This window comes from Homalodisca vitripennis, chromosome 1, assembly GCF_021130785.1.
Source record: "Homalodisca vitripennis isolate AUS2020 chromosome 1, UT_GWSS_2.1, whole genome shotgun sequence".
Classification (NCBI taxonomy): domain Eukaryota; kingdom Metazoa; phylum Arthropoda; class Insecta; order Hemiptera; family Cicadellidae; genus Homalodisca; species Homalodisca vitripennis.
The window spans coordinates 140,944,523-140,969,799 of NC_060207.1; the positions used below are offsets into that span (position 1 = coordinate 140,944,523).

At 37.1% G+C, this 25,277-nt stretch overlaps 1 protein-coding gene across 3 annotated transcripts in view; it reads left to right on the top strand.

Annotated features, from left to right (window-relative positions):
* The window catches only part of LOC124372424 (DNA-directed RNA polymerases I, II, and III subunit RPABC3), a 218,726-nt gene that overhangs the window by 37,837 nt on the left and 155,612 nt on the right, over window positions 1-25,277 (top strand). Inside the window, exon 1 of one of the 3 annotated variants that reach the window (XM_046830836.1) lies at window positions 10,786-10,852. The exons of the other annotated variants lie outside the window; for them this stretch is intronic. Within the exon in view, the coding sequence (XP_046686792.1) occupies window positions 10,801-10,852 (52 nt within the window). The 5' untranslated portion in view covers window positions 10,786-10,800. Of the gene's footprint in view, window positions 1-10,785; window positions 10,853-25,277 lie in introns of those variants that run through there. 3 annotated transcript variants of the gene reach the window in all.

A 25,277-nucleotide genomic window follows, 5' to 3' on the forward strand; every position in this document is an offset into this window, starting at 1 on the left:
GAGATTAAGTACTACCGATTGTAGTGAAACTTTGCTCCTTCCACATGTTCAGCCAAAACCCCCAAAGGAAGGATTTGTTCTGTTTCTGAGATAGAAAATAACTATAATCTTGTAAATTTTTGTCATGATCTAAGAAGAAAAAGTTTCCATGTCTCTTTGAGAAGTAAAATCATTCTTTCGTTTTTCATGTACGTTTTCATCTGACAACCGAATGTTGTTATTTCGTTCAGACGTATATTTCTGATCTCATGTCAAGTTTTCCTGCTCACTCGGTGCAAGTTCAGAGTTTTACTGAAATAGTTGCATATGATTCTTGAACCCTTTGGAGGTTTGGAATCTTGTATGGTTCTAACGAGTGGTAAATACAAAATAATTCAGTCTAAGTGAAAATTTATATCAATTCCAGGAGATACTAATAATTTTATAGTACCAATTACACTCCGGCACAAATCCACACATCTTTATAGCATTCCATGAACTCTTATTTTAAATAAAAAATACAGAAAATGATTCAATACCACTCGACAGTGATATTATTCTACACGTAAATTATTGTAAATTAATTAGAGCCAATTTCTAAATCTTTTTATTTGGTTTATACAATCCCTTAAAAATCATAAATCTTGTATATTAACACAGACAATCGATGTGTAGGTTTTGTGTCTCTGTGGTATTAGTAAATAGTATTTTTTACTACACATATTGGTCATTGTGGTGAATAATTTAAGCACTATAAATGTTTCTTTGGATGAATCCGCAAGGAATAATGAAACTTCCCGTTCGAAAACACACGTCCCTAATCTCAGCCTGGATGCTGTATAGTTCCAGGAAATGGACTGGAATTCCCGGTGCGTCCCTTTGCGTATGCGCGCCGTCGTCACCGGAAATACCAGTCGCCAAACCAGTCTGGGTTCTCAGAACCAGACCATGAATGTATTTACATTCAAAATTATTTAATTTCAATAATAACAAACGGACTGAATTATTGTAAAATGTGTAAATGTGTACATTTCCGAGAACTTTTACGTTTACAATATAACATAGCTTTTTATCGAATGATTTTCTTATAATTGTGTTATTTTTTTAGAACGTTAGTGTTATAAAACTACTTAGTACGTCATTAACGGTGTCTTCAGATAGTGAATATAAACGCAACTAGTTTATACGTTCAAAATTCGACGTAGTTGTTCCTTTCCTCAACCTTTACGATGAGCAAAAGTTTGACACAATTTCTCCAAGTGTTGTAATTAGATACTGGTCACGTTTTTAATTTTAGTTTCTGCTTTTAGTAGTCTGCTATTATTGATACATTAATATTTAGTTTATCATTGCCAGAAGTTTACAATATTCAACATTACTGTCATAAACCAATGGGTCAGTAGTTGCTAGAGCGCTAGCTTATAAGCCTAAGAGAAGGCTTATAGTTTGTGCGCTATCTTATGAGCCCCAGTGGATTGCAAAATGACCCTTCACACGAACGCGCACACACCGTCACACGCGCAGCCCGGCCTACCTGCCGTACCTGTGCCGATGACTCACATAGTAAACCTTAAGTCTTGAAAAACCGCTATCGTTTTTCAATTTATGTTAGGTTAATATTTTTTGTAATTTTAGTCCAAACAAGAAATAACTGAGACATTCCTGACGTAGTTACGTTTTATAGAAATAAAATGTTCAATAATCACGTTATTTCTAAGGTACGTCAGGATTGTCGTAGGCATTTCGTGTTTGGACTCTATTTTCATTAAATAACATGCAGAATCGAAATATTACAAGAATATTAATCTAACATAAAAAATATGAAAATTAGCAGTTTGCTGACTAAAGCCTAGTATGTGCGTCATAGAAAGAAAAATGACGGTGAGTGGACCGGGTTGCGCGTGTGACGGTGTGTGCGCATCGGGGCGCGAGAGACACCAAATCCTCAGGGCTCTTGAGGCTCCGGACCAACTACGTGTTGTTTCCTGTTTAGATACTTTAGTGGACGTGTATGGGTGGGTGCATAACTCAGGCAGAATGCAGATTAAAAGCAGTGAATTTGGCGTTTCATTATTTACAGGATAGAGACAATTAGGAGTGAAAGAGGAGGGATTTAAGTTGCTGCAATAAGTTTTTATAAGTTAAGGTTTTGTTTTATCAGAATAACAAGTTCCTATAAAATATTCTCTAAAACAGGATAAATGGAAGACAATATATTTTTAACGTTTTATGAGCTAAGCATTTAATAAGTAGTGTTATTTAATCTTAATTTTTTAGCTTTAAGTATACGGATACTGGATGATATTGTAATCAGACCCAAAAGAAAACCCCTCAAAATAAGTATATGAATGCCTACAGAGTGTCAACGAATGAATTAACAAGTGCGTTTAAATAGAAGATTACACGTAATATTTAGCAACATGATTTGGGATGCAAAGCTACATACTAAACAGTATTTATCCTTGGCAAATGTCTTTTCACCTAATTGTTTTAGGAGCTATATAACCTATTGAAGTTTTTAGTAATAAAAAGGTTTGTCATTTTTTAAACTGAAAGGTACTATCATTTGAGTACTTTAAAATGCATAAAACAGCGATTATTGTTAAGTAGTAACACTGTAGTTTATAATCTCAAGCCTTATAGTCTGGGAGTTGAGGGTCAACTGGCCCTATAAGAACACAATTTAGTTTTTCGTTACATCTGTAGAGAAATATCCCCTATGACGATGAATGTTGCGCTAGTTTTAGTGGAGGCGAAATAAGAGGTTAAAAAAGGATTAAATATACCAGATTATGCAGATTACAATTTTGTTAAGCTCGATCAGATAGGCTACTAAAACAGTAGTTTTATCAGTCAGTAAAGAGATTAGTAGACTGAAAATGACTTCCACGTCTTGCAATCTTTTCTAAAAGATAAGTACACAGGTTGGCCAACCGACCGGGAAAACTGGGAATCTTCCTGTCGAACCGGGTAAATTTCAATTTTTTCGTCTCCAAGAGTTTATAAAATCAAGACATTATTTACAGGTCCTTAAACCAAGAACTGATTAAATCTAGAATCGTCGTATTTTACGCGACGTGGTTCGTGAAATTGTGAATGAAGATCGTCATATGTCCACGAGCATCATCTGCCACCAGATAACCCAAGGTTGCCTCCACTATTGTAGTGCAGTTTATTTTGGTTAGATCTACTCCTAAGCCGCGGCAAGTCCCCCCCCCCCTAAAAAAAGCATGTAACAATGCATTGGATAATTATTAAAGTTGGCCGACCGATCGTCCCGGACCTCGGCACTATATGTGCGGTACGCTCTAAGCGGTAAAGCGGCATAGCGGTAGTAAACGCGATTCAAACAGTTTTTGGAATGTTTATATAGAGTTCGGTTTGTTGAATAATATAATGTGTTTGATGGTTGGATGAAGGGCCAACCGGTTTTTTAGTACCCCAGAAAATCTATTAGATTGTACCAGGCCTGATAAGCCATCTTTTGGAGAAGAACATAACGGTTTAGCTACTACAAGTAACGCCGAGAAGGGGGAGTTTGCGTCAGACACGATGCATAACAATGACAGAATGAACTGAGGGCTGAGCGGCAGGAGAAACATTTAATGTCTAGAAAATTTGGGCAAATAGCGTGTATATCGCCCTGCCGCTCACGTCTGTCGTGGCTAGTGTCGAGTGTTTCGCATATGTACAATCCAAACATTAAACTTTTAAGTCGCCGTTCGATCCAGCGCTTACCGCCCACTGCTTACCGCTCGTATCGCATCCGAGACCTCGGTTTCGTCTATGAATGATTGTTCCTCACACACACTTTCCGATTGGTCGTCATATTACATAGGTAAAAACAATGATGTTATGTTGTAATATCACGGTCACATCCACCGTGATATAAAACATAACATATCTTTCTTTGTTCAATCTCGACTGAACTGCGTTTACATTGGCGAAACATTGCGCAGGTTATGTATCCGACATAAAAATCGCTAGTCTAAACGAGAGCACGAGCTCTCGCGAGCGCCGTCGCAACCTGTGTCGGACACTTGTTGGCAAGATCTGGAGAGCAGAGTCGACTATTAAAATTTAAATTGTAAACACTGCCGAGATATCACTGCAATGTATGAACCACGCCGAGATATCAACCACGCACGTCAGTTTTCGTCGTCAGAGTGGCATTGGTTGACGAAGTCTGGAAATCCTCTCAGTTTACCGATCAACTATTCATCTGAACGACTTCCCCGCACTCGTGACTATCGGTCGGACAATTCAAACTGTTTAAACCATACAATCCAACGTGTATGAGAGCCTTATGTCATGTTGTTTCGTAGTTCATGAATATAATCTAACGAACACGTTATGACGAACTACAGCCTTTCTGCGTTTATTTACTTTGTAGTTGTGGTGTTGTAATAGGGTTATTCTAGTCTTACATTATCTTAAAGGCCAACACAAAATATTTAAGAGCCATTAATTGATAACATTAATTGTGCTCTTACTCTGCGTGCCACTTTAGAAGGTACTGTTATGTACTGATCCCTAGGTACTTATTCTACAGATTCGGAACTAACCGCACTTCACTAAATTAAAAGAGAATAATTTGTTACACCCGGCCACGTGGCAGATCATCGCGTGACCCGTTTTTGTAAATTGAAATATATTATAATCCTCTTATAGTGACAAATTCATAAACTAGATTTATTTGAAACATTGGTTAATTCGCGTGCGATTATATGCGGCTGTATCATAGAATCTGACGTTTCCCTGCAAGCTTAGTGTTTATATGAAAAGCAGATGTTTTACTGAATTAAATTGTATTTTACAATACCCACGTTCATTTGTACGCATTTTGTGAAATGCGTGAGTTATTCTGTCAGTGTGTAGGAACAGTTAAAACCACTCGGATTTTAAAACTGGTTTCAAAATGTTACTGACAACGATTTAATGAAGGCTTATTTATCTATGACGCCACTAATGACACAAATCAAGTTTTGAACTAGGTTAGTTTGCTTATTGTGTAGGAAGACGTGGCTTAACAATCCGTTATTATCTCTTGCGTACAGGAACGGATACACAAGGTGAGCACAGAATGTTCTGGTTATTTATGGTCAATACATTTTATATCATCAGTTGACCAATACATGTTATGTTCCTTTGTAGAGATGAAACATACTATATTAATAATTATTCTTTGTGAAATAGTATTTATACTAACTATTAGAAATAAATTACTCACTTGAAGTAATGTTTGAATACAAAATTAATAGCTCTATAAATTAATAATAATAATAATAACTAACCATTTCTATGTATGAATATAGACAAACAATCATACATAAAATATATGTGGCCCTCCTCCTCCTGGGCAGACAAAAGAGGAAATTGTGTCAACCTACTAAGAGATAGGTTTCATTAATGCTCTGCTAAATTCCACAATATGAATTTTTTGGTTTTTCATTATTTGTCATTTTATCTGAGTATAAATAATGATTGATTATTGATTAGGGCTAAGTGACAAATTATATTATTGTTAATGGTGCTATAAAAAGTTTTCATTCCACAAAAACACCCCGCCACCGAGCAGTGTCTCCCTCAGGATTTAGACTTGACGTGACGTGACGATCCGTTACTGTGCTGTCGTGTGTCACGTGTCATGGTGTAGAGTTATAATAGTTATCTGTGCAACAGGAGTGTGTCACTACGAGGGGCGCAGGCGTCATTGTGGACTGCGAGAGAGCCGATACATGCATGCATTACTGCAATTTGGGGTATATTTTCTGAAGAATATCTAAGACATTATCGATAGAAGCTGCATCATGTTTGTACTACAACGATAAAAAACGCGCCGATATATCAGAATCATATTTTTTATTCGGATTATCCATCGTTAATACTGATCTTCAAGGAACTGTACGTTATTAAATATGTATGTACTGTACTGTAATATGATAGCACAACTATAAAGAATAAAATAGTTAAATGTGCAAATACTGTGGATTGTGACAGAACAAAACTGTATCCGTGGTTCACAGAACGGTCCAATACGTTTGTATCATAGAGCACAGTGCTCTATGGTTTGTATAAAATCCGCAGTTGCTAGAATATAAATTAGCATGTTTTTATGTCTCTTTTACACAAGGGCGACTCTGTTGAATAACCGTTCATACACCGTACAAAATGTTACAAACAATTGTGAGTAATATGTATTTCTGTCTAAAAGTACCAGGACTAAAATACTCTATATACAATATTAAGTATTTGTCATAGGTCGACGCGATAATGTTCTACTTTTGTATAAAAATATTGTTTTGACCAGGATTTAGAAGTGTTCAGTTTTTACAATTTAGAAATATTATTGATAAGCGAGTTGAGAATGCGAAGTTACAGTGTGTGATTATCTTGGTTTCCTTTGGATGTTGGAGCTGTTAATTAATGACATAAGTTGAGAATCATTCGATATTATCTAGTAACTTGGCTAAACTAATCACACTCACCCTCTACTCACCCTCGTCTTGTAGGCATGTCAGAGTCTCACACTAAATGTAAATGGCGATGGCTACACCTTACAGTTCTGCATGACCGAAGCCAAGCACAGCGGGCAGGGTAAGGGTGTCTCTTGGTATCGGTGTCCAGATCAGTGCACTTTAATTCCTCTCAAAATTAATGTTTCAGAAAAATCTGTATTGAAACCTGGGGAACTCTGTAGAGTGGGTGGTAGCGATGCTAATTTGCGGAGAGAGATCGTTACAGGGCGGGCGAGAGAGGCTGCCACACCGCGACCTCTGTTGGTACTCGAGTTTAATTAGCGACGGGGTCACTGCACCCTCTAGTCTGTCACTCACAGAGTGGTCGTGCTTCAACTTGGAACTCAGTTTTCCTCGAGGGCGTCATAAATGCCCACTTAATCACTATGTTTCCTTTAATATGATCCTTATTGTGCTGTATACATCGGATTCTTCCCAGTAACATCGACAGTTTTAGAAACTTTAGCATGGGATTGTTTTTTTTATCGTCAAAAATATAAACGGAGAGAACGGATATTATTAGGAGAGAAAGGTGTAATCATATGAATGACGTCATTGCACATTCCTGGTCCCATTAATGCACTTAACTCCTCAATCCAAGAGTTAATACTAATATAAATATGACTCCTGAAGTCTGAAGCAACCTTGCTAAGGTACCAAAGTTCATTTGGCTACCGCGGAGAGCCCTTGCCGTGACGTAATGCTAGGCGAGATGCTTCCACGTTTAGGTGAACAGATCTCTCGTCAAGATCTTGCACAAAATCTTATTACTGGTAGCTAACTTGCTACCTGTAGTTTTTTGATGTAAATGGTATGTTCTGTTTTGTACAATGTATTCATTGTGGGAAAATGTTTAAGTGAATAAAACAAATATTATTGAGTACTGAAAATTAGTACATTGTACAGACTTCTTTTTTATTTTTACTAATTAATTTTAAAATAAACACTCCAATAATAATTACATTTTATTTGTGTGAGGTCTTTCGTTTTCAATGAAAACATCGTCAGACCTACATAACCGAAAAATATTGTTTCACAAATGGAGTATCCAAAATACGGGTAATTCAGAAAACTTGAGGTTTGCAAGATTATATTTTATTCTCTTAATTTAATAGACACCGCAAAAATTAACGATCTTATTTCATTAGTTGTACATATTTTATACAAAATAATATAACGTGTTTGGTGTCAATGCTTAATATCATTATTAGGATGATGGTCGTAAATTCATTAGTCTTGCCATGCTGTTGTAGCCGACCAGATAACTATAATATACTGTCATATTTAAACATTTAGAACCTCCATTTTATTCCCTGAAGTTTTTAGGACCCTCAAATACTGGAATATTGGTTCAATACTTCATTTCTTACATTCAATTTATTGCAGTCCTGATTTAGATATCTCTAAAAAGGTAGGTCACCTCCTCTTTAGAGGCGTTTTTGCGTTATCGTTAAACAATATTTTATGCTGAAGAATGAGAATAACTCTTTGTTTAGCAAACCTACATATAAGTCATCTATGTTTTATTTTGGATTTTAATTTAATTTATCTTTCAGTGTTGCCGATACCAAATCAGTCTTCCCTTTTTACATTACAGGGTAACGGACCCTTCCCTTAGTTGATAATACACAATCGTTCTCAGATCGAGAGTTATCGTTCATCTGTCAGTGTTGCCGATACAATATCGGTCCTCTCTTTTCACATTAGAGTGTAACGGACTCGTCCATACGTTTATAATACACAATCGTTCTCAGGCCGGGAATTATCGTTCATCTGTCAGTGTTGCCGATACCAAATCTGTCCTCTCTTTTAACTTAGAGCGTAATGGACTCTTCCATACGTTGATAATACCCACTCGTTCTCAGGCCGAGAGTTATCGTTCATCTGTCAGTGTTGCCGATACCAAATTTGTCCTCTCTTTTAGCTTAGAGCGTAATGGACTCTTCCATACGTTGATAATACCCACTCTTTCTCAGGCCTAGAGTTATCGTTCATCTGTCAGTGTTGCCGATACCAAATCTGTCCTCTCTTTTCACTAAGAGCGTAATAGACTCTTCCATACGTTGATAATACCTACTCGTTCTCAGGCCGAGAGTTATCATCCATCTGTCAGTGTTGCTGATACCAAATCTGTCCTCTCTTTTAGCTTAGAGCGTAATGGACTCTTCCATACGTTGATAATACCCACTCGTTCTCAGGCCGAGAGTTATCGTTCATCTGTCAGTGTTGCCGATACCAAATCTGTCCTCTCTTTTAACTTAGAGCGTAATGGACTCTTCCATACGTTGATAATACCCATTCGTTCTCAGGCCGAGAGTTATCGTTCATCTGTCAGTGTTGCCGATACCAAATTTGTCCTCTCTTTTAGCTTAGAGCGTAATGGACTCTTCCATACGTTGATAATACCCACTCGTTCTCAGGCCGAGAGTTATCGTTCATCTGTCAGTGTTGCCGATACCAAATCTGTCCTCTCTTTTCACTAAGAGCGTAATAGACTCTTCCATACGTTGATAATACCCACTCGTTCTCAGGCCGAGAGTTATCGTTCATCTGTCAGTGTTGCTGATACCAAATCTGTCCTCTCTTTTAGCTTAGAGCGTAATGGACTCTTCCATACGTTGATAATACCCACTCTTTCTCAGGCCTAGAGTTATCGTTCATCTGTCAGTGTTGCCGATACCAAATCTGTCCTCTCTTTTCACTAAGAGCGTAATAGACTCTTCCATACGTTGATAATACCCACTCGTTCTCAGGCCGAGAGTTATCGTTCATCTGTCAGTGTTGCTGATACCAAATCTGTCCTCTCTTTTAGCTTAGAGCGTAATGGACTCTTCCATACGTTGATAATACCCACTCGTTCTCAGGCCGAGAGTTATCGTTCATCTGTCAGTGTTGCCGATACCAAATCTGTCCTCTCTTTTAACTTAGAGCGTAATGGACTCTTCCATACGTTGATAATACCCATTCGTTCTCAGGCCGAGAGTTATCGTTCATCTGTCAGTGTTGCCGATACCAAATTTGTCCTCTCTTTTAGCTTAGAGCGTAATGGACTCTTCCATACGTTGATAATACCCACTCGTTCTCAGGCCGAGAGTTATCGTTCATCTGTCAGTGTTGCCGATACCAAATCTGTCCTCTCTTTTAACTTAGAGCGTAATGGACTCTTCCATACGTTGATAATACCCACTCGTTCTCAGGCCGAGAGTTATCGTTCATCTGTCAGTGTTGCCGATACCAAATCTGTCCTCTATTTTAACTTAGAGCGTAATGGACTCTTCCATACGTTGATAATACCCACTCGTTCTCAGGCCGAGAGTTATCGTTCATCTGTCAGTGTTGCCGATACCAAATCTGTCCTCTATTTTAACTTAGAGCGTAATGGACTCTTCCATACGTTGATAATACCCACTCGTTCTCAGGCCGAGAGTTATCGTTCATCTGTCAGTGTTGCCGATACCAAATCTGTCCTCTCTTTTAACTTAGAGCGTAATGGACTCTTCCATAAGCTTTCCTTGTGATTCGTAACCACGTCGTTAAACTGCAGCTGTGTATATATATATATATATATATATATATATATATATATATATATATATATATATATATATATATAATTTTTCAGTTCTAGATGTGAATGTCTTGTATGCACATTTAAATGGCTGTCTATTAGAATAGCCGAAGATAATGAAACGCTATGAGTATTAAAATACAACTGACGAGAGATAAGAGATATTTAAAACTTAACCCTGTCATATTATAAACTCGGAGCATTTCGTTGTCCCATGCCGTGTAGACTGAACAATCATCAATATGGCCATTTAACAATTACAAAATAATGCAATTCAAGAATTACACTCGTGATTCCTGCCGACTTGCCGATTGCTGATCAGATGACTGTATTTATCATCAATATGTCAGTGATGAAGGTTCACTCCTAATGCAATTAATATGAATACAATACTCGATTTACCAATTTGCAATTTTTAACCCACATTATCTGACTGATAGCTGTGTGTAGAAGACCTGGGTTTGCTTTATAACTGTCTTTAGTCCTCACATTCACAATACTGTACAGGCAGATGTCAGCTTCTTGGAGCATTGCGACAAACACGTGTATTCGTCACAAAATCTGAATGTTTAAGAGGAAGCCGAGCTAGCAACATAAACACGTCACACACACTTGCGGTCATATAATCGATGTACAACCAGTATATACAGTAATGTAACTGTGGGTAGTATAGGTCATGTCGGGTCGATACTGGGGGTGGGTGGGAGGTTCGTGCCCCCTCCCCCCACTGCTGGTATGCCAGTCGCCTTCATACCCCCCGTTCTATGGACATGGACGTGGCCAGCAGGTATCTCCAGTACATATATAATTCATGTTATTTTGCTAGTGAGATTAGATGGTAGTTAAAATTTTGTTTTGTAACGCAGTTTTGAAGGCCAGAAATAGCTGAAATTTACAGATGAAAACTGTTGTTTGATTAAATATTTTTTATTCGTGGCGTTTTAGTATAAGTACGTAAAACATTTACTTTTCGGATGCAATTTATTTTGTACCAATTACGGCTATAACATTCTAAGCAAATGATCAAACCCGTGTCTTAATTTTTTATTCAATACTCATTATTCCCTATAACTAACAATCTTAATTTAAAAGTACAATTTTCAAATCAATTTGTCCAACTGTAAAAGTAAGGCTACATATTTTTATTCACGAAGTCATCACTTATGTACAGACTACCTGTCTCAATTATTTACAACCACCTTGTCCACCCAAAACAAATACTGGTGTACATTTTTAGATTTTTTCCATCAAAAATGGCGTTGGAACAACGTGCTCCATCTGTATCAGTCTTCTAATAGTGTAGTTATTAGTATAAACAGGACATGTTCAGACTTGATGAATGATTACATTTCTTGTATATAATATCTGTTGGGTCAATCCAATCCACCAGTATAAATGTATGCGAGGAGTCGGTGATGTAAATTGATTCATTATATATGTCGTCCTGTGAGTAATATATGAAGGACAGGAAAAGCTACACCTTTCATTCCAATACATCAGCCTAGTCAATGAGAAAATGCTACAAGACCGTCTTAGTTATAGATACCATCAATAACACTGTTATTCGTAGGTGTCATTGTAAGAGTTGTTTGTAAAACACTTTCGTTGTGAAAGTAGCTTTTATCAGTGTCGAAATAGTTCCTGTCCATATTAATAACTATTCAAAAATATGTTTTCATGTTTTGTTTCCGTATTAGGTACATTACATACATAAAACGTTATACTACGTAAGTACCGGTTCTGAAGTATACTAAACTATCTGTCTAACAAATTAGTTTTAAATAAATAAGAGAGCTTATACATATATACTGTACTTATACATATATTCCATTGCTCATTAATTTAAAATTCGGACACTCCGGCAATGAGATATTAGGTTCCGTTATTTGGGTCTGAAGATGCTTTTTTTGAAAGGAAATGCCTCACAAAAAAAAATCTAACTTTTTGAGCATGCGATGTTTTAATTAAATAATAACAAAAGACCACATAAATTGTAGATCACACTTTTACTAATATTTATCTTACCTTTAAACATAAACGTCACTAAGTTAGCTCATAGCACCTCGTTTTATCAGTATACTATTTTGACGATGATTAGATTATTTATGTGATGCCTGTACGAATAAAACCCCCATTTTTCTATTTTCTAACCCACGTCACAATCACAACAGTTTGTCTTCTAATTGAGCCAATGTGCACTTTCCACCAGTTTTCATTTCTATAAAATATTACCGGTGTGGAAGTATTTGTTATTGTTATTTAAGTAAGGTTGTAATTGACATTAACCCTTCTTAGATATGACTAAATTTATTACAATAGTTATAAGAATCTCTTTTCAATACGAAGATTGTATTGCATGTATTTTAGTAGTAGTAGATTTAGTAATTTTATTTCGTATATACCCACATAATTACTTGTTTACTTGGTTATAAACATATTCTCGGTTGTACTGCTGTTGAAAAGAATTTGTATCCTGTAAATTTCGTTTTCAATTAACAAAAAAATTATAATAGTTTATAAATACAATTCAAGCTAGGAAACTGAGTCAAATAACTCTAAATAAATTATACTGTTGAATGAATAATAGTTTCTTTGTCTACCTAATTGAAGATGCAGAGCGACACTAGCGCTGCCACGGTCGGTGGCCAAGTCCTGTACTAGTTGTTAACGATTACCATTGCTTTGCTGCAAGGTCACCTAACTGCTGCAAGGCGTTGGGTTTTATTTTTTGGTAAAAATGTAGTTTTAGCAAGTAGGCACCAAAATGCTTTTAGTTGGCTTTCTGGTATTGGTAATGATCAACCTCGAGACATAAATACTAATAGTTGGATCAATTCATCAAAAGTGAAGTTATGGCCTCAGTCAGTCGATTTATTCTAGCAGTTCTCCAAATAAAAGTGAAGTTCGTCTTTAAAGGGTCTTTCGTGGACATTGATTCAGATTTTCATAAATATTTTTATCTAAAAAGGTGACATATTATAATCCTCCCCTCCATGTTATAAATACTGTACCGATCTTGAATTGTGGCCTACAACAACAATGTTAAAACTTTAACAATTTTCTCCCCTACTTTCTGTCACATAATTTTGTAAGATAACTAGTTTTAAAAGAGTATATATTTAACCAAATGCTGTTGACATTTTTTGTTGTTTCTAAGAAGAATTCAAAACCCGTTTGTATGTTTATCAAATATACTTTAGAAATGAGTTGTTTTCAGCACCACGAATATAATGATGAAAGAAAAGAAGTTTAACATTATTCTTGTGAGATGGAAGTCAAAATGGCCACACGTACATCCGGTTCTTTATAAATCCAATTCAAATCTAAAATGTTTCCAGCCACTTACCTGTTGTTGCGGCTGAACTAATAACTAGTTTTGAAGCCTAATCTCCTTCCACTAAAAGAATAAAAACACAAATTTACTGACAATGACACGGGTTTAAGACGCGTCAAACTTACGGATAATATCACGGGTTTAAGAAGGGTCAAACTTTACGGACACTGACATGGGTTTAGAAGGGTTAAATTACGGATATGGGTTTAAGGAGGGTTGAGTTATGGATATTGACACGAGTTTAAGAACGCCCAAACTTTCGGACAGTGACACCAGTTAAAGAAGGTTTAGACTTTCGGACACTGACATGGGTTTAAGAAGGCTCAAACTCACGGATATCGACACGGGTTTAAGAAGGTTCAAACTTTCGGACAGTGGCACGGATTTAAGAACGCCCAAACTTTCGGACAGTGACACCAGTTTAAGAAGGTTTAGACTTTCGGACACTGATATGGGTTTAAGAAGGCTCAAACTCACGGATTTCGACAAGGGCTTAAGAAGGTTTCAAACTTTCGGACAGTGGCACGGATTTAAGAACGCCCAAACTTTCGGACAGTGACACCAGTTTAAGAAGGTTTAGACTTTCGGACACTGATATGGGTTTAAGAAGGCTCAAACTCACGGATATCGACACGGGTTTAAGAAGGTTCAAACTTTCGGACAGTGACACGAGTTTAAGAAGGTTTAGACTTTCGGACACTAATATGGGTTTAAGAAGGCTCAAACTCACGGATATCGACACGGGTTTAAGAAGGTTCAAACTTTCGGACAGTGACACGAGTTTAAGAAGGTTCAGACTTTCGGACACTGACATGGGTTTAAGAAGGTTCAAACTTTCGGATAGTGGCGCGGATTTAAAACGCCCAAAGTTTCGGACAGTGACACCAGTTTAGGAGGGTTCAGACTTTCGGACACTGACATGGGTTTAAGAAGGCTCAAATTCACGGATATCGACACGGGTTTAAGAAGGTTCAAACTTTCGGACAGTGACACGAGTTTAAGAAGGTTCAGACTTTCGGACACTGATATGGGTTTAATAAGGCTCAAACTTACGGATTTCGACAAGGGTTTAAGAAGGCTCAAACTCACGGATTTCGACAAGGGTTTAAGAAGGTTCAAACTTTCGGACAGTGGCACGGATTTAAAAGGCCCAAACTTTCGGACAGTGACACCAGTTTAAAGAAGGTTTAGACTTTCGGACACTGATGTGGGTTTAAGAAGGTTAAACTTTCGGACAGTGGCACGGATTTAAAACGCCCAAACTTTCGGACAGTGACACCAGTTAAAGAAGGTTTAGACTTTCGGACACTGACATGGGTTTAAGAAGGCTCAAACTCACGGATATCGACACGGGTTTAAGAAGGTTCAAACTTTCGGACAGTGACACGAGTTTAAGAAGGTTCAGACTTTCGGACACTGATATGGGTTTAAGAAGGCTCAAACTCACGGATTTCGACAAGGGTTTAAGAAGGCTCAAACTCTCGGATTTCGACAAGGGTTTAAGAAGGCTCAAACTTACGGATTTCGACAAGGGTTTAAGAAGGTTTAAACTTTCGGACAGTGGCACGGATTTAAGAACGCCCAAACTTTCGGACAGTGACACCAGTTTAAGAAGGCCACGGACATGGGTTTAAGAAGGCCTACACTCGCGGATATCGACACGGGTTTAAGAAGGTTCAAACTTTCGGACAGTGGCACGGGTTTAAGAAGGACCAAATATACGGACGGCGACACGGGTTTAAGAAGCCTCTGTGAAGCCGAAAGTTTTGTTTCACTGAGTTAACGTATGGCATTTGTAAGGTTCAGTCGACCTTAGATATTGTCAAGTCCGTAGATATCATTCGCGCTCATTGTCATGCTTTACGAAGACAAGAATGTTCCATAATCTCAGTGTTGTAAAACACACATTGTAATTGTAGACTCTTTGAGCAATTGGAAAATTCTTTAAATATTACTAAATGTTAATAAAAACACTACTTTTTTCCAAATTGTTTATTTTTTTGGACGAGGCCTTTATAAAATAAAAAGAACAATAAAAACACGATTTAAAGAGCATTTATCACACACAAAATATGGAAGAGTTGACAAATCTGCTGTAGCCAAGCATTGCATTGAATCAGGACACAAAACATCGATTAAAAATCTAAAATTAATAAAAGAAATAACAAAACCAATGAACTTGAATGCTTGGGAAACACTATACATAAACAGAAATAAAGAAAAACTTATGAACAATGAAGAGGGCCCTATTGAAAATTCCAATCTTCTTTCTTCTTAATTTATTAAAAAATTAAACTCTAGTCAAATCTAATTTTTCATACTGGCTGAAATATTTCACAAAATTTTTGTATTTACATTTTTACACCATATGTTATTTTAATATTAATTGTAACAAACAATGTGTAAATATTTATTTGTAGAGTTGCCTGAAGATGAAACTTTTGGTTTCGAAAGGCCTCGTCGAAAAAATAAACAATTTGGAAAAAAGTAGTGTTTTTATTAACACATTGTAATGTCTTACCTCTACTCATATATAATATAACATTATTCGGCATAAGATTAGTTAGATTTCAAAGAATCTGCCTCTTGTGACCCTAATCGTAACACTTTACTGAAAGGGTTTGGATATGTTCAGGGGATTTCCTTGACCTAAAATTAATCCCAAACGAGATTTATATTTTTTCTCCTTATTTGTGAAGGAGATAATCAAATAAAAAATCAGTAACACTCTAAACGTTAGGGCTAATTGGTATGTAATAGATCCATTTGCGAGTCCTAACGAGGCAAGTAGTTTCTTGAATTTTTACTGTAATCATACATACATTGAATGTTCATGAACTCTCTACTTTACGAGTAACGCACAGATTAGTACAAAATTCACTGTAGCTATTGATTCTTACTAGTGATCAGTATCGTTAAAGACAATTTTTTAATATTTGTACAAGTTAAACAAAAAAGATATTGCCAAACCATATTATTGTATTCGTACCTATAAAGTTATATTCCTTGAACACAAATTATGCAATATAAAAACATTTAAATATGTGTATTCTTTTTTTGTTAATTTTCCACATTAAAGTAGTGTTTTACTTCTTACGGTCAGCCAGAAGTAAAACACAGCCTCAAAGCGATTTAAGAACTGACTAATCTTTTCTTTAGAAGAAGGATAATACGTAGGATATAGCTGAACACTTAAACCAATAAAAACGATGAGGCAACTTTGTGACTAATTCCCCTAACGGGCCCTGGATGCTGTTACTTCGACACCTTTCATTTTGTTCAACAGGAATTTAATTACACTGCATTACATCTTATATGTTTTGCTGTAATTGGTAATTGCTATTTCAGCATTTCATGTGGCGCTATTGATATATATATATATATATATATATATATATATATATATATATATATATATATATATAATTTCAACAAACATTGAATCACAAAAAGTACTTGCTCCGCCGGGAAGTATTCTCATAAGAAATATATTGGTACAAACAAATTTCGTGTATTGAAGTTTTGTTAGATGTGATCAGCTGTTTGATGCTAACAGATTCCATGAATTGTGATACCGCAGGTTACATCTAGTAGCTCGTTTGGGTACTCTTATCACATCAGCGCTACTGACCCTAGAGACGAATAGTGATAGTCCTTTACGGCAATTTTTATGATTTCAGTAAAATTGGTCTATATTTTTGTGTTCAACCAATGATTCTGATTACAGTTTTTTTAACTTGTTTTTTTTTTTTTTTTTTAAAAAAAAAAGCTTTTGTATTTCAGTATACTTCCCGAATGCTGTAAAATGTTACAGCAGTTTTCAGTTTTTAAATTGTAGAAATAAATTAGTATTTAATCAAGAATCACTTACTGAATATTAGAAAGCGAAATTAGTTGGGAACTGGCTGATTGAAGTTCTTAAATCCAGTTCAGATTCTTGCAGGTTTTTGTTACTGTTCTAAACAGGACTTGTAATTCAAGCAACTGTAAGGGTTCATTTCAAAATTTAATTACTAAATTATTAAAAATTTCGTGTGACATCGAATGTTGGGAAATGCGAGGGCGCTGACGCCGCGCCGCGCCGCAGAGCTCCCAGATCAATATCCAACAGCGGCGTTAACCATTCATGCTGCGGCAGTCTCGGCCCCGGCCTGCGGCGCGTGTTCCTCCTACAGTCTACCGATACTCTACGTCCATAATCACGTTCCCTACGTTTATACTTTTCTAATTCGATCATTTGTAAATCGATATTAAATCGGTTTTAACATTTGAAGCTATAATAAAAGTCATTCTTGCATGTCGGTTTTGAAATGCTCGCAAAATTTTTAAAAACTGAAAGAAACTTGTTGAGTAACTCAATGGACTAAATTGAAAAGACGGAAAACGCTTTAACATTGAATTTTGTTTGGGATTCACGCCTTTGTTTTGTTATGTAGAATATAAACAATCTTTAGGTTACATTTGTTTTAACGAGTCGGTAGCTCTCTCTATAGGCATTTCGTTATAGGCATTTAAAAGATGAAACTCTTTACATATTATTATCTGTAATTAGATATCAATGATCGTATATTATTATGAACTTTAGATGAAGTTTAGAAAGGATTTTTTAATTTCAGTACGTCTTGTAATTATTATAAGCAAGCACATGCACTTCATTCATACATTTTAGCTTTACATCTCAAAAATACTTGGTATGAAAATCACTTATACCAATTAACTTATGAGAATGATCAAAATTGTTCAATAGGCATTGGTAACACAGTCAATGAATCGTAGGATATCCCGACCTGGAAATATCGGGGCAGTGATTGCGCGTGTGGGAGCGCTTGGGTTGGTGAGGTATCAGGACCTCTGGACAGGGTATAAACTAATAACATGTGCAATTACTTTAATTGAGGGAATTTAGGAGTATACAGTTTTTTTTAATTTTAATTATTGATATCACCGACCTCTAGGACGGTATGTGGCAGTCCAACTCATTAAGGATTTTTAGTGATGTCCTATTTGAAGAGCTTACGTTTGTAGGAGTACAGGATGGAGGGCTTCTCCTAATGATCATCGTTGACGTGAATGCTTAAACTTCTTACGATTTCTGATCACACCCCTGTCATCGAAACGGGCTGCTGGTTCAGATTCATAACATACGAGGCAGATAATTCTCCTAGTGACCATCACCGACTTAACTGCAGGGATGCTCTTATTTAAAGGCTACAATTTGAGCGTCGGTATAGCCACGTAACCCTACAGATTATCGGTGACTTTTTTGCTGTACATAACGATGACGGTCATGTTTGAGGCCACGAAAGAGTGAAGTGAGAGGATTTATGATGAAAAGGACGTGTGACAATAACACTATTTGGTCTAACAGACTTTCGTAACGGACAGTAACATTACTCAGCAGGCACGGCACAATGGGGTTGGAGTGGGATGTAGACTTTCGTTAGTAATAGAGTAAACTGCCTTGCTCGTTACACAAGCGCTGCAGAACTGCGCGCGGTCGTTCGGGTTTCTGGCGGGGAATAGTAAAAACTATTTTAAACATTTTGGTCAGAACCCTTTAAGATAACTTTCCTGAAGTTTGAATATTGGAAATATCATCAGTTCCTGAGTATTCACAGGCACAACAGACGACGGTGGCTTATAGAAGTATTAATATGAGTATTAGTATTAACAAGTACCCTTCATTGTGCTTGTGCATTTAACTTGATATTTGAGATATTTAACTGTTAATTAAAAATGAAACATTTCCTATGAAAAGTAATATTTGTTTAATATAATGTTTTAATTAATTTCTTCAGTCATACTTCAGTCTTATCCTTATCTTCAACTGATATTCCCTGTACTTGATTTCGAGATAGTCCCACTTAAAATGTCTACAATTACTCAAAGGACAATAAAAAAAGCGTTTTCATGTCTCAAAGTAAAATGATAAAGGGCGGCGACCAAACAGTTTAACTCATTATTTATTATTCAATTTACTCTATTCTGAATTACGCAGAGAACAAATTTAATTTGATGCATTATTAGAGTATTTAGTATTCAGGCCGAAGATTTTTGAAAAATGTTGGGTACATAGTGGCATTTGTGGAGGTGATGTATTGGCGCGAGGTTCAAATTGGAATATCTTGGAAGCTCTTTTAATAACTCTCCCAATACTAAATTGTGTAAAATTATAAACACATTTATGCTGCTGAATTTCACTGAGCTGATTTTCCTTTATTCTGTGGTCTGAATTGGCGACAAAATATTTCCTACTGTATATCGATACCGAACCATCTTAAAAACGATTTAAATATTTTTTACCAAACTCGACAGGTTGTTTGTTACAATAACTGTGTTCACACGCGTACTGCTTGCACGTAGTTGTTATATATTTAAATATTTTTTACCAAACTCGACAGGTTGTTTGTTACAATAACTGTGTTCACACGCGTACTGCTTGCACGTAGTTGTTATATATTTAAATATTTTTTACCAAACTCGACAGGTTGTTTGTTACAATAACTGTGTTCACACGCGTACTGCTTGCACGTAGTTGTTATATATTTAAATATTTTTTACCAAACTCGACAGGTTGTTTGTTACAATAACTGTGTTCACACGCGTACTGCTTGCACGTAGTTGTTATATATTTAAATATTTTTTACCAAACTCGACAGGTTGTTTGTTACAATAACTGTGTTCACACGCGTACTGCTTGCACGTAGTCGTTATATATTTAAATGGACCTTTATTTTCACAAGCCAGATTTAAAAAAACCCGAAATAATGCTAGACAGGAAAATGTACTCTTGTGAAAGCATTTTGGTAGATGCCAAATTAAATACACAGTTTAACCTTAATGAAATAAATGTATACATTCGGACACTATTTGATCGTGTTATTTATGAAAAGCACGCGAGCTGAATGCGAAAGCGACCGCATAGTGGAAGCCCTTTGAGGCCTCGCGTTGCGCCGTTGTGCAAGCTACGATGTGATGCATAACACCTGATTATGCAACTCTGAGTCATCATGCACTTCCTATATACAGACACACGGTGTAAAACCACGGTCTAATTGGTGAAATTAATGGCACCAACGTGACACAATTGGATCATGTGACGCACGCTTTATTGATGTTGGAACTGTGGTCCTATGTCACTTTATGGTGAAATGGATTATTGTGATTCTCTGAAATAATAATAAGCCAAATTATATTTTGTAACTTCAAATTAATACGTTATATCTTTATTTCTGTGAATGATCAAAAAATGCATTTTTCACACACAGTACGCTAACACATTAACAAATTAAATAAGTGCTCTGTAGTATGAGAACGACGAAACTCCAACCCGTGGTACTTCAGTTGGTGGACTGATTGAAAATCCCAGCAGCATTCTATGGGTTCTGATGTTATTGATAGGAGTTTAAGAAAATGCGATTCGATGTTGTAAGACATAATAAAGGAAACACTGATCCAAAGATCTAGTTAGTGAGCTGAAGGAGATCGGCTCACTCCTCCAGTTGTTCTTTTCGATTCTTCAACTGTTCATCCTTCCATGAAATATCTATAGAAGGTCTATCAGGAACCGTAGTCGGCTTGAATGGTGTATGTGTAATCCAAATACCCTTAGATGCGCCGGTTAAAGGACGTGACAAGTTATGAACCTGCTTCGTGGTCCACTGTGCTCAGGAGAGGCTGTTGGAACCTCAAATAGTCAAAAGTCGAAGTGACTAAACGCCTCCACAATGGTATTGAGTATTGTGAAGAATAAGGAAGAGATATCGTTGAAAAATAAAAAGGCTCTGTTCTTTACCAGATCTAAGCCTGTGTCACTGGGAAGATTTTTAGTGGGAGAAGACGGCGTATCACAAGTTAAGGTCCATTTAATGAAGACTACAGCTAGCAGCGGTATGTCTATTTTCTCACGTATGTACCCGAATGCAATTTAAAACAATGTAAAAGTCCGGTAATGGTCTTTTAATGTGTCCATTTAGATATATACATAATAATAACCATAAATGTGAGTCTTTGGAATCAAGGAAGGGTGTGTCAACTGTGTGTAAATCGTGATGGACTTGATTATTCTCTTGCAAGAAGCCCATCATCTATGGACTAAAATCTTAGCAAGTCCGCCAATTTTACGCTGTTAGAAACGTGGCTATGCTGTAACTACGTGGCGAACTCCATTTATTGATTAGAGTGACGTGAGAACAATACAACGCCACGGGGTTGTGGATATCTTGTTCTCAGTGTTTTCTGTTTATAGCACTATAAAATTAAATTAATTTCAATATTATTACTTTTGTAATACACATCTACTGGTATCTGCTATTTATTCTAAATTTGTGTTACTTCGAATTCATTATGCAATGTAATTTGTTTCCCCATGCTGTATATTTATAAGGTTTTTTATTGAAATATGTATCATATAGGTACCGATATGACATTATTGTACCTGTGATATAAGCGATATTAGCTTGTCCTTGAGGCATATGTAGGAATTAGAGAATGCATGGTTAATATTTCGTGCTTCTAGCTCCCAGCTAAGCTCCCCCCCCACCCTCCCCAAACTGCTGAACTTTGCCCTAAAGTTACACAAACCACTCTAAACTCTGCGCTTCTTGTGCTTCGGCTTGGCCGTATGAATCATAGCCATTGTTTTAACTTTCATAGATATATATATATATATATATATATATATATATATATATATATATATATCAAAATCCTGCATATTATGTGACGTTGGCTTTTTTTGCTAAAATACCGGCTTCACACATATGGAATTTGTAGAGATGTTTTACATAATAAAATATCTCTAAGTACTCGCTCTTCGTGCATTCCGAGGCCCAAAACCCTTAATCTGCAAAATTATTAAAAACTGCATTTTAATGACAAAATAAAACTTACAAGCCCATCTTAATAATTACAAATTAAAAATAATATCTGAAATACAAAAATTTGTCTATTATTTTTTACAAACTATGTATGCAATGGCACCTAGCAGTTTTGTCACGAAGAAAAAACATTTAACTGGTGGTAACGGCCTAGTAGCGGTAAAATACTAGTAAGCTATGCTACTTGATATTTGATAAACCGTAATCAACAAGTGCCATGACATGGAATTATAACAGTACTGATTTTCTTACTGATATTACTTCATTTCGTGTTCCAATGCAACTTTAATTAGAATATTGTAATCTTATAGAAGATAGATTACCAACAAGTGTAGGAGCGATGTGTCAGGGTCGGGTATGATTACTAAGTGAAAAGACAGTACTACTGGAGGGAACCGCGCATTACTTCTGTATCCGATACTACTGCGATAATACTACCAACACGTGTAACGCCGATAAGTCAATCGCCACGGCAACTAGCGACGCAGTGGTGGTAGTCCAGTGGTACGGGCCTTCATTCTGTACGATACTACTGTGATATTACTTCCAACCTTACTAAAGCCCTTATGTTAGTCCTCACGGCTACTAGCGACGCAGTGATGCTAGTCCAGTAGTACGTGCCTTCATTCTGTACGATACTACTGTGACAATACTGCCAACCTTACTAAAGCCCTTATGTTAGTCCTCACGGCTACTAGCGACGCAGTGATGCTAGTCCAGTGGTACGTGCCGTCATTCTGTACGATAATACTGTGATATTACATCCAACCTTCCAACCTTACTAAAGCCCTTATGTTAGTCCTCACGGCAACTAGCGACGCAGTGATGCTAGTCCAGTGGTACGGGCCTTCATTCTGTACGATACTACTGTGATATTACTTCCAACCTTACTAAAGCCCTTATGTTAGTCCTCACGGCTACTAGCGACGCAGTGATGCTAGTCCAGTGGTACGTGCCTTCATTCTGTACGATACTACTGTGACAATACTGCCAACCTTACTAAAGCCCTTATGTTAGTCCTCACGGCTACTAGCGACGCAGTGATGCTAGTCCAGTGGTACGGGCCTTCATTCTGTACGATAATACTGTGATATTACTTCCAACCTTACTAAAGCCCTTATGTTAGTCCTCACGGCAACTAGCGACGCAGTGATGCTAGTCCAGTGGTACGGGCCTTCATTCTGTACGATACTACTGTGATATTACTTCCAACCTTACTAAAGCCCTTATGTTAGTCCTCACGGCTACTAGCGACGCAGTGATGCTAGTCCAGTGGTACGTGCCTTCATTCTTTACGTTACTACTGTGATATTACTAACAACCTTATTAAAGCCCTTATGTTAGTCCTCACGGCTACTAGCGACGCAGTGATGCTAGTCCAGTGGTACGTGTCTTCATTCTGTACGATACTACTGTGATAATACTAACAACCTTTCTAAAGTAGTTCTGTTAGTCGTCACAGCTACTTGCGACGCAATGATACTACTGCAGTGGTACGGGTTTAATTCTGTACGATACTACTGTGATAATACTTTCAACCTTTCTAAAGTAGTTCTGTTAGTCGTCACAGCTACTTGCGACGCAATGATACTACTGCAGTGGTACGGGTTTAATTCTGTACGATACTACTGTGATAATACTTCCAACCTTTCTAAAGTAGTTCTGTTAGTCGTCACAGCTACTTGCGACGCAATGATACTACTGCAGTGGTACTGGTTTAATTCTGTACGATTCTACTGCGATAATACTTCCAACCTTTCTAAAGTAGTTCTGTTAGTCGTCACAGCTACTTGCGACGCAATGATACTACTGCAGTGGTACGGGTTTAATTCTGTACGATTCTACTGCGATAATTCTACTAAGATTTCAACAGTCGTTATGTTAGTCCTCACGGCTACTAGCGACGCAGTGATGCTAGTCCAGTGGTACGTGCCTTCATTCTGTACGATAATACTGTGATATTACTTCCAACCTTCCAACCTTACTAAAGCCCTTATGTTAGTCCCCACGGCTACTAGCGACGCAGTGATGCTAGTCCAGTGGTACGTGCCTTCATTCTGTACGTTACTACTGTGATATTACTAACAACCTTATTAAAGCCCTTATGTTAGTCCTCACGGCTACTAGCGACGCAGTGATGCTAGTCCAGTGGTACGTGTCTTCATTCTGTACGATACTACTGTGATAATACTTCCAACCTTTCTAAAGTAGTTCTGTTAGTCGTCACAGCTACTTGCGACGCAATGATACTACTGCAGTGGTACGGGTTTAATTCTGTACGATACTACTGTGATAATACTTCCAACCTTTCTAAAGTAGTTCTGTTAGTCGTCACAGCTACTTGCGACGCAATGATACTACTGCAGTGGTACGGGTTTAATTCTGTACGATACTACTGTGATAATACTTCCAACCTTTCTAAAGTAGTTCTGTTAGTCGTCACAGCTACTTGCGACGCAATGATACTACTGCAGTGGTACGGGTTTTAATTCTGTACGATACTACTGTGATAATACTTCCAACCTTTCTAAAGTAGTTCTGTTAGTCGTCACAGCTACTTGCGACGCAATGATACTACTGCAGTGGTACGGGTTTAATTCTGTACGATACTACTGTGATAATACTTTCCAACCTTTCTAAAGTAGTTCTGTTAGTCGTCACAGCTACTTGCGACGCAATGATACTACTGCAGTGGTACGGGTTTAATTCTGTACGATACTACTGTGATAATACTTCCAACCTTTCTAAAGTAGTTCTGTTAGTCGTCACAGCTACTTGCGACGCAATGATACTACTGCAGTGGTACGGGTTTAATTCTGTACGATACTACTGTGATAATACTTCCAACCTTTCTAAAGTAGTTCTGTTAGTCGTCACAGCTACTTGCGACGCAATGATACTACTGCAGTGGTACGGGTTTAATTCTGTACGATACTACTGTGATAATACTTCCAACCTTTCTAAAGTAGTTCTGTTAGTCGTCACAGCTACTTGCGACG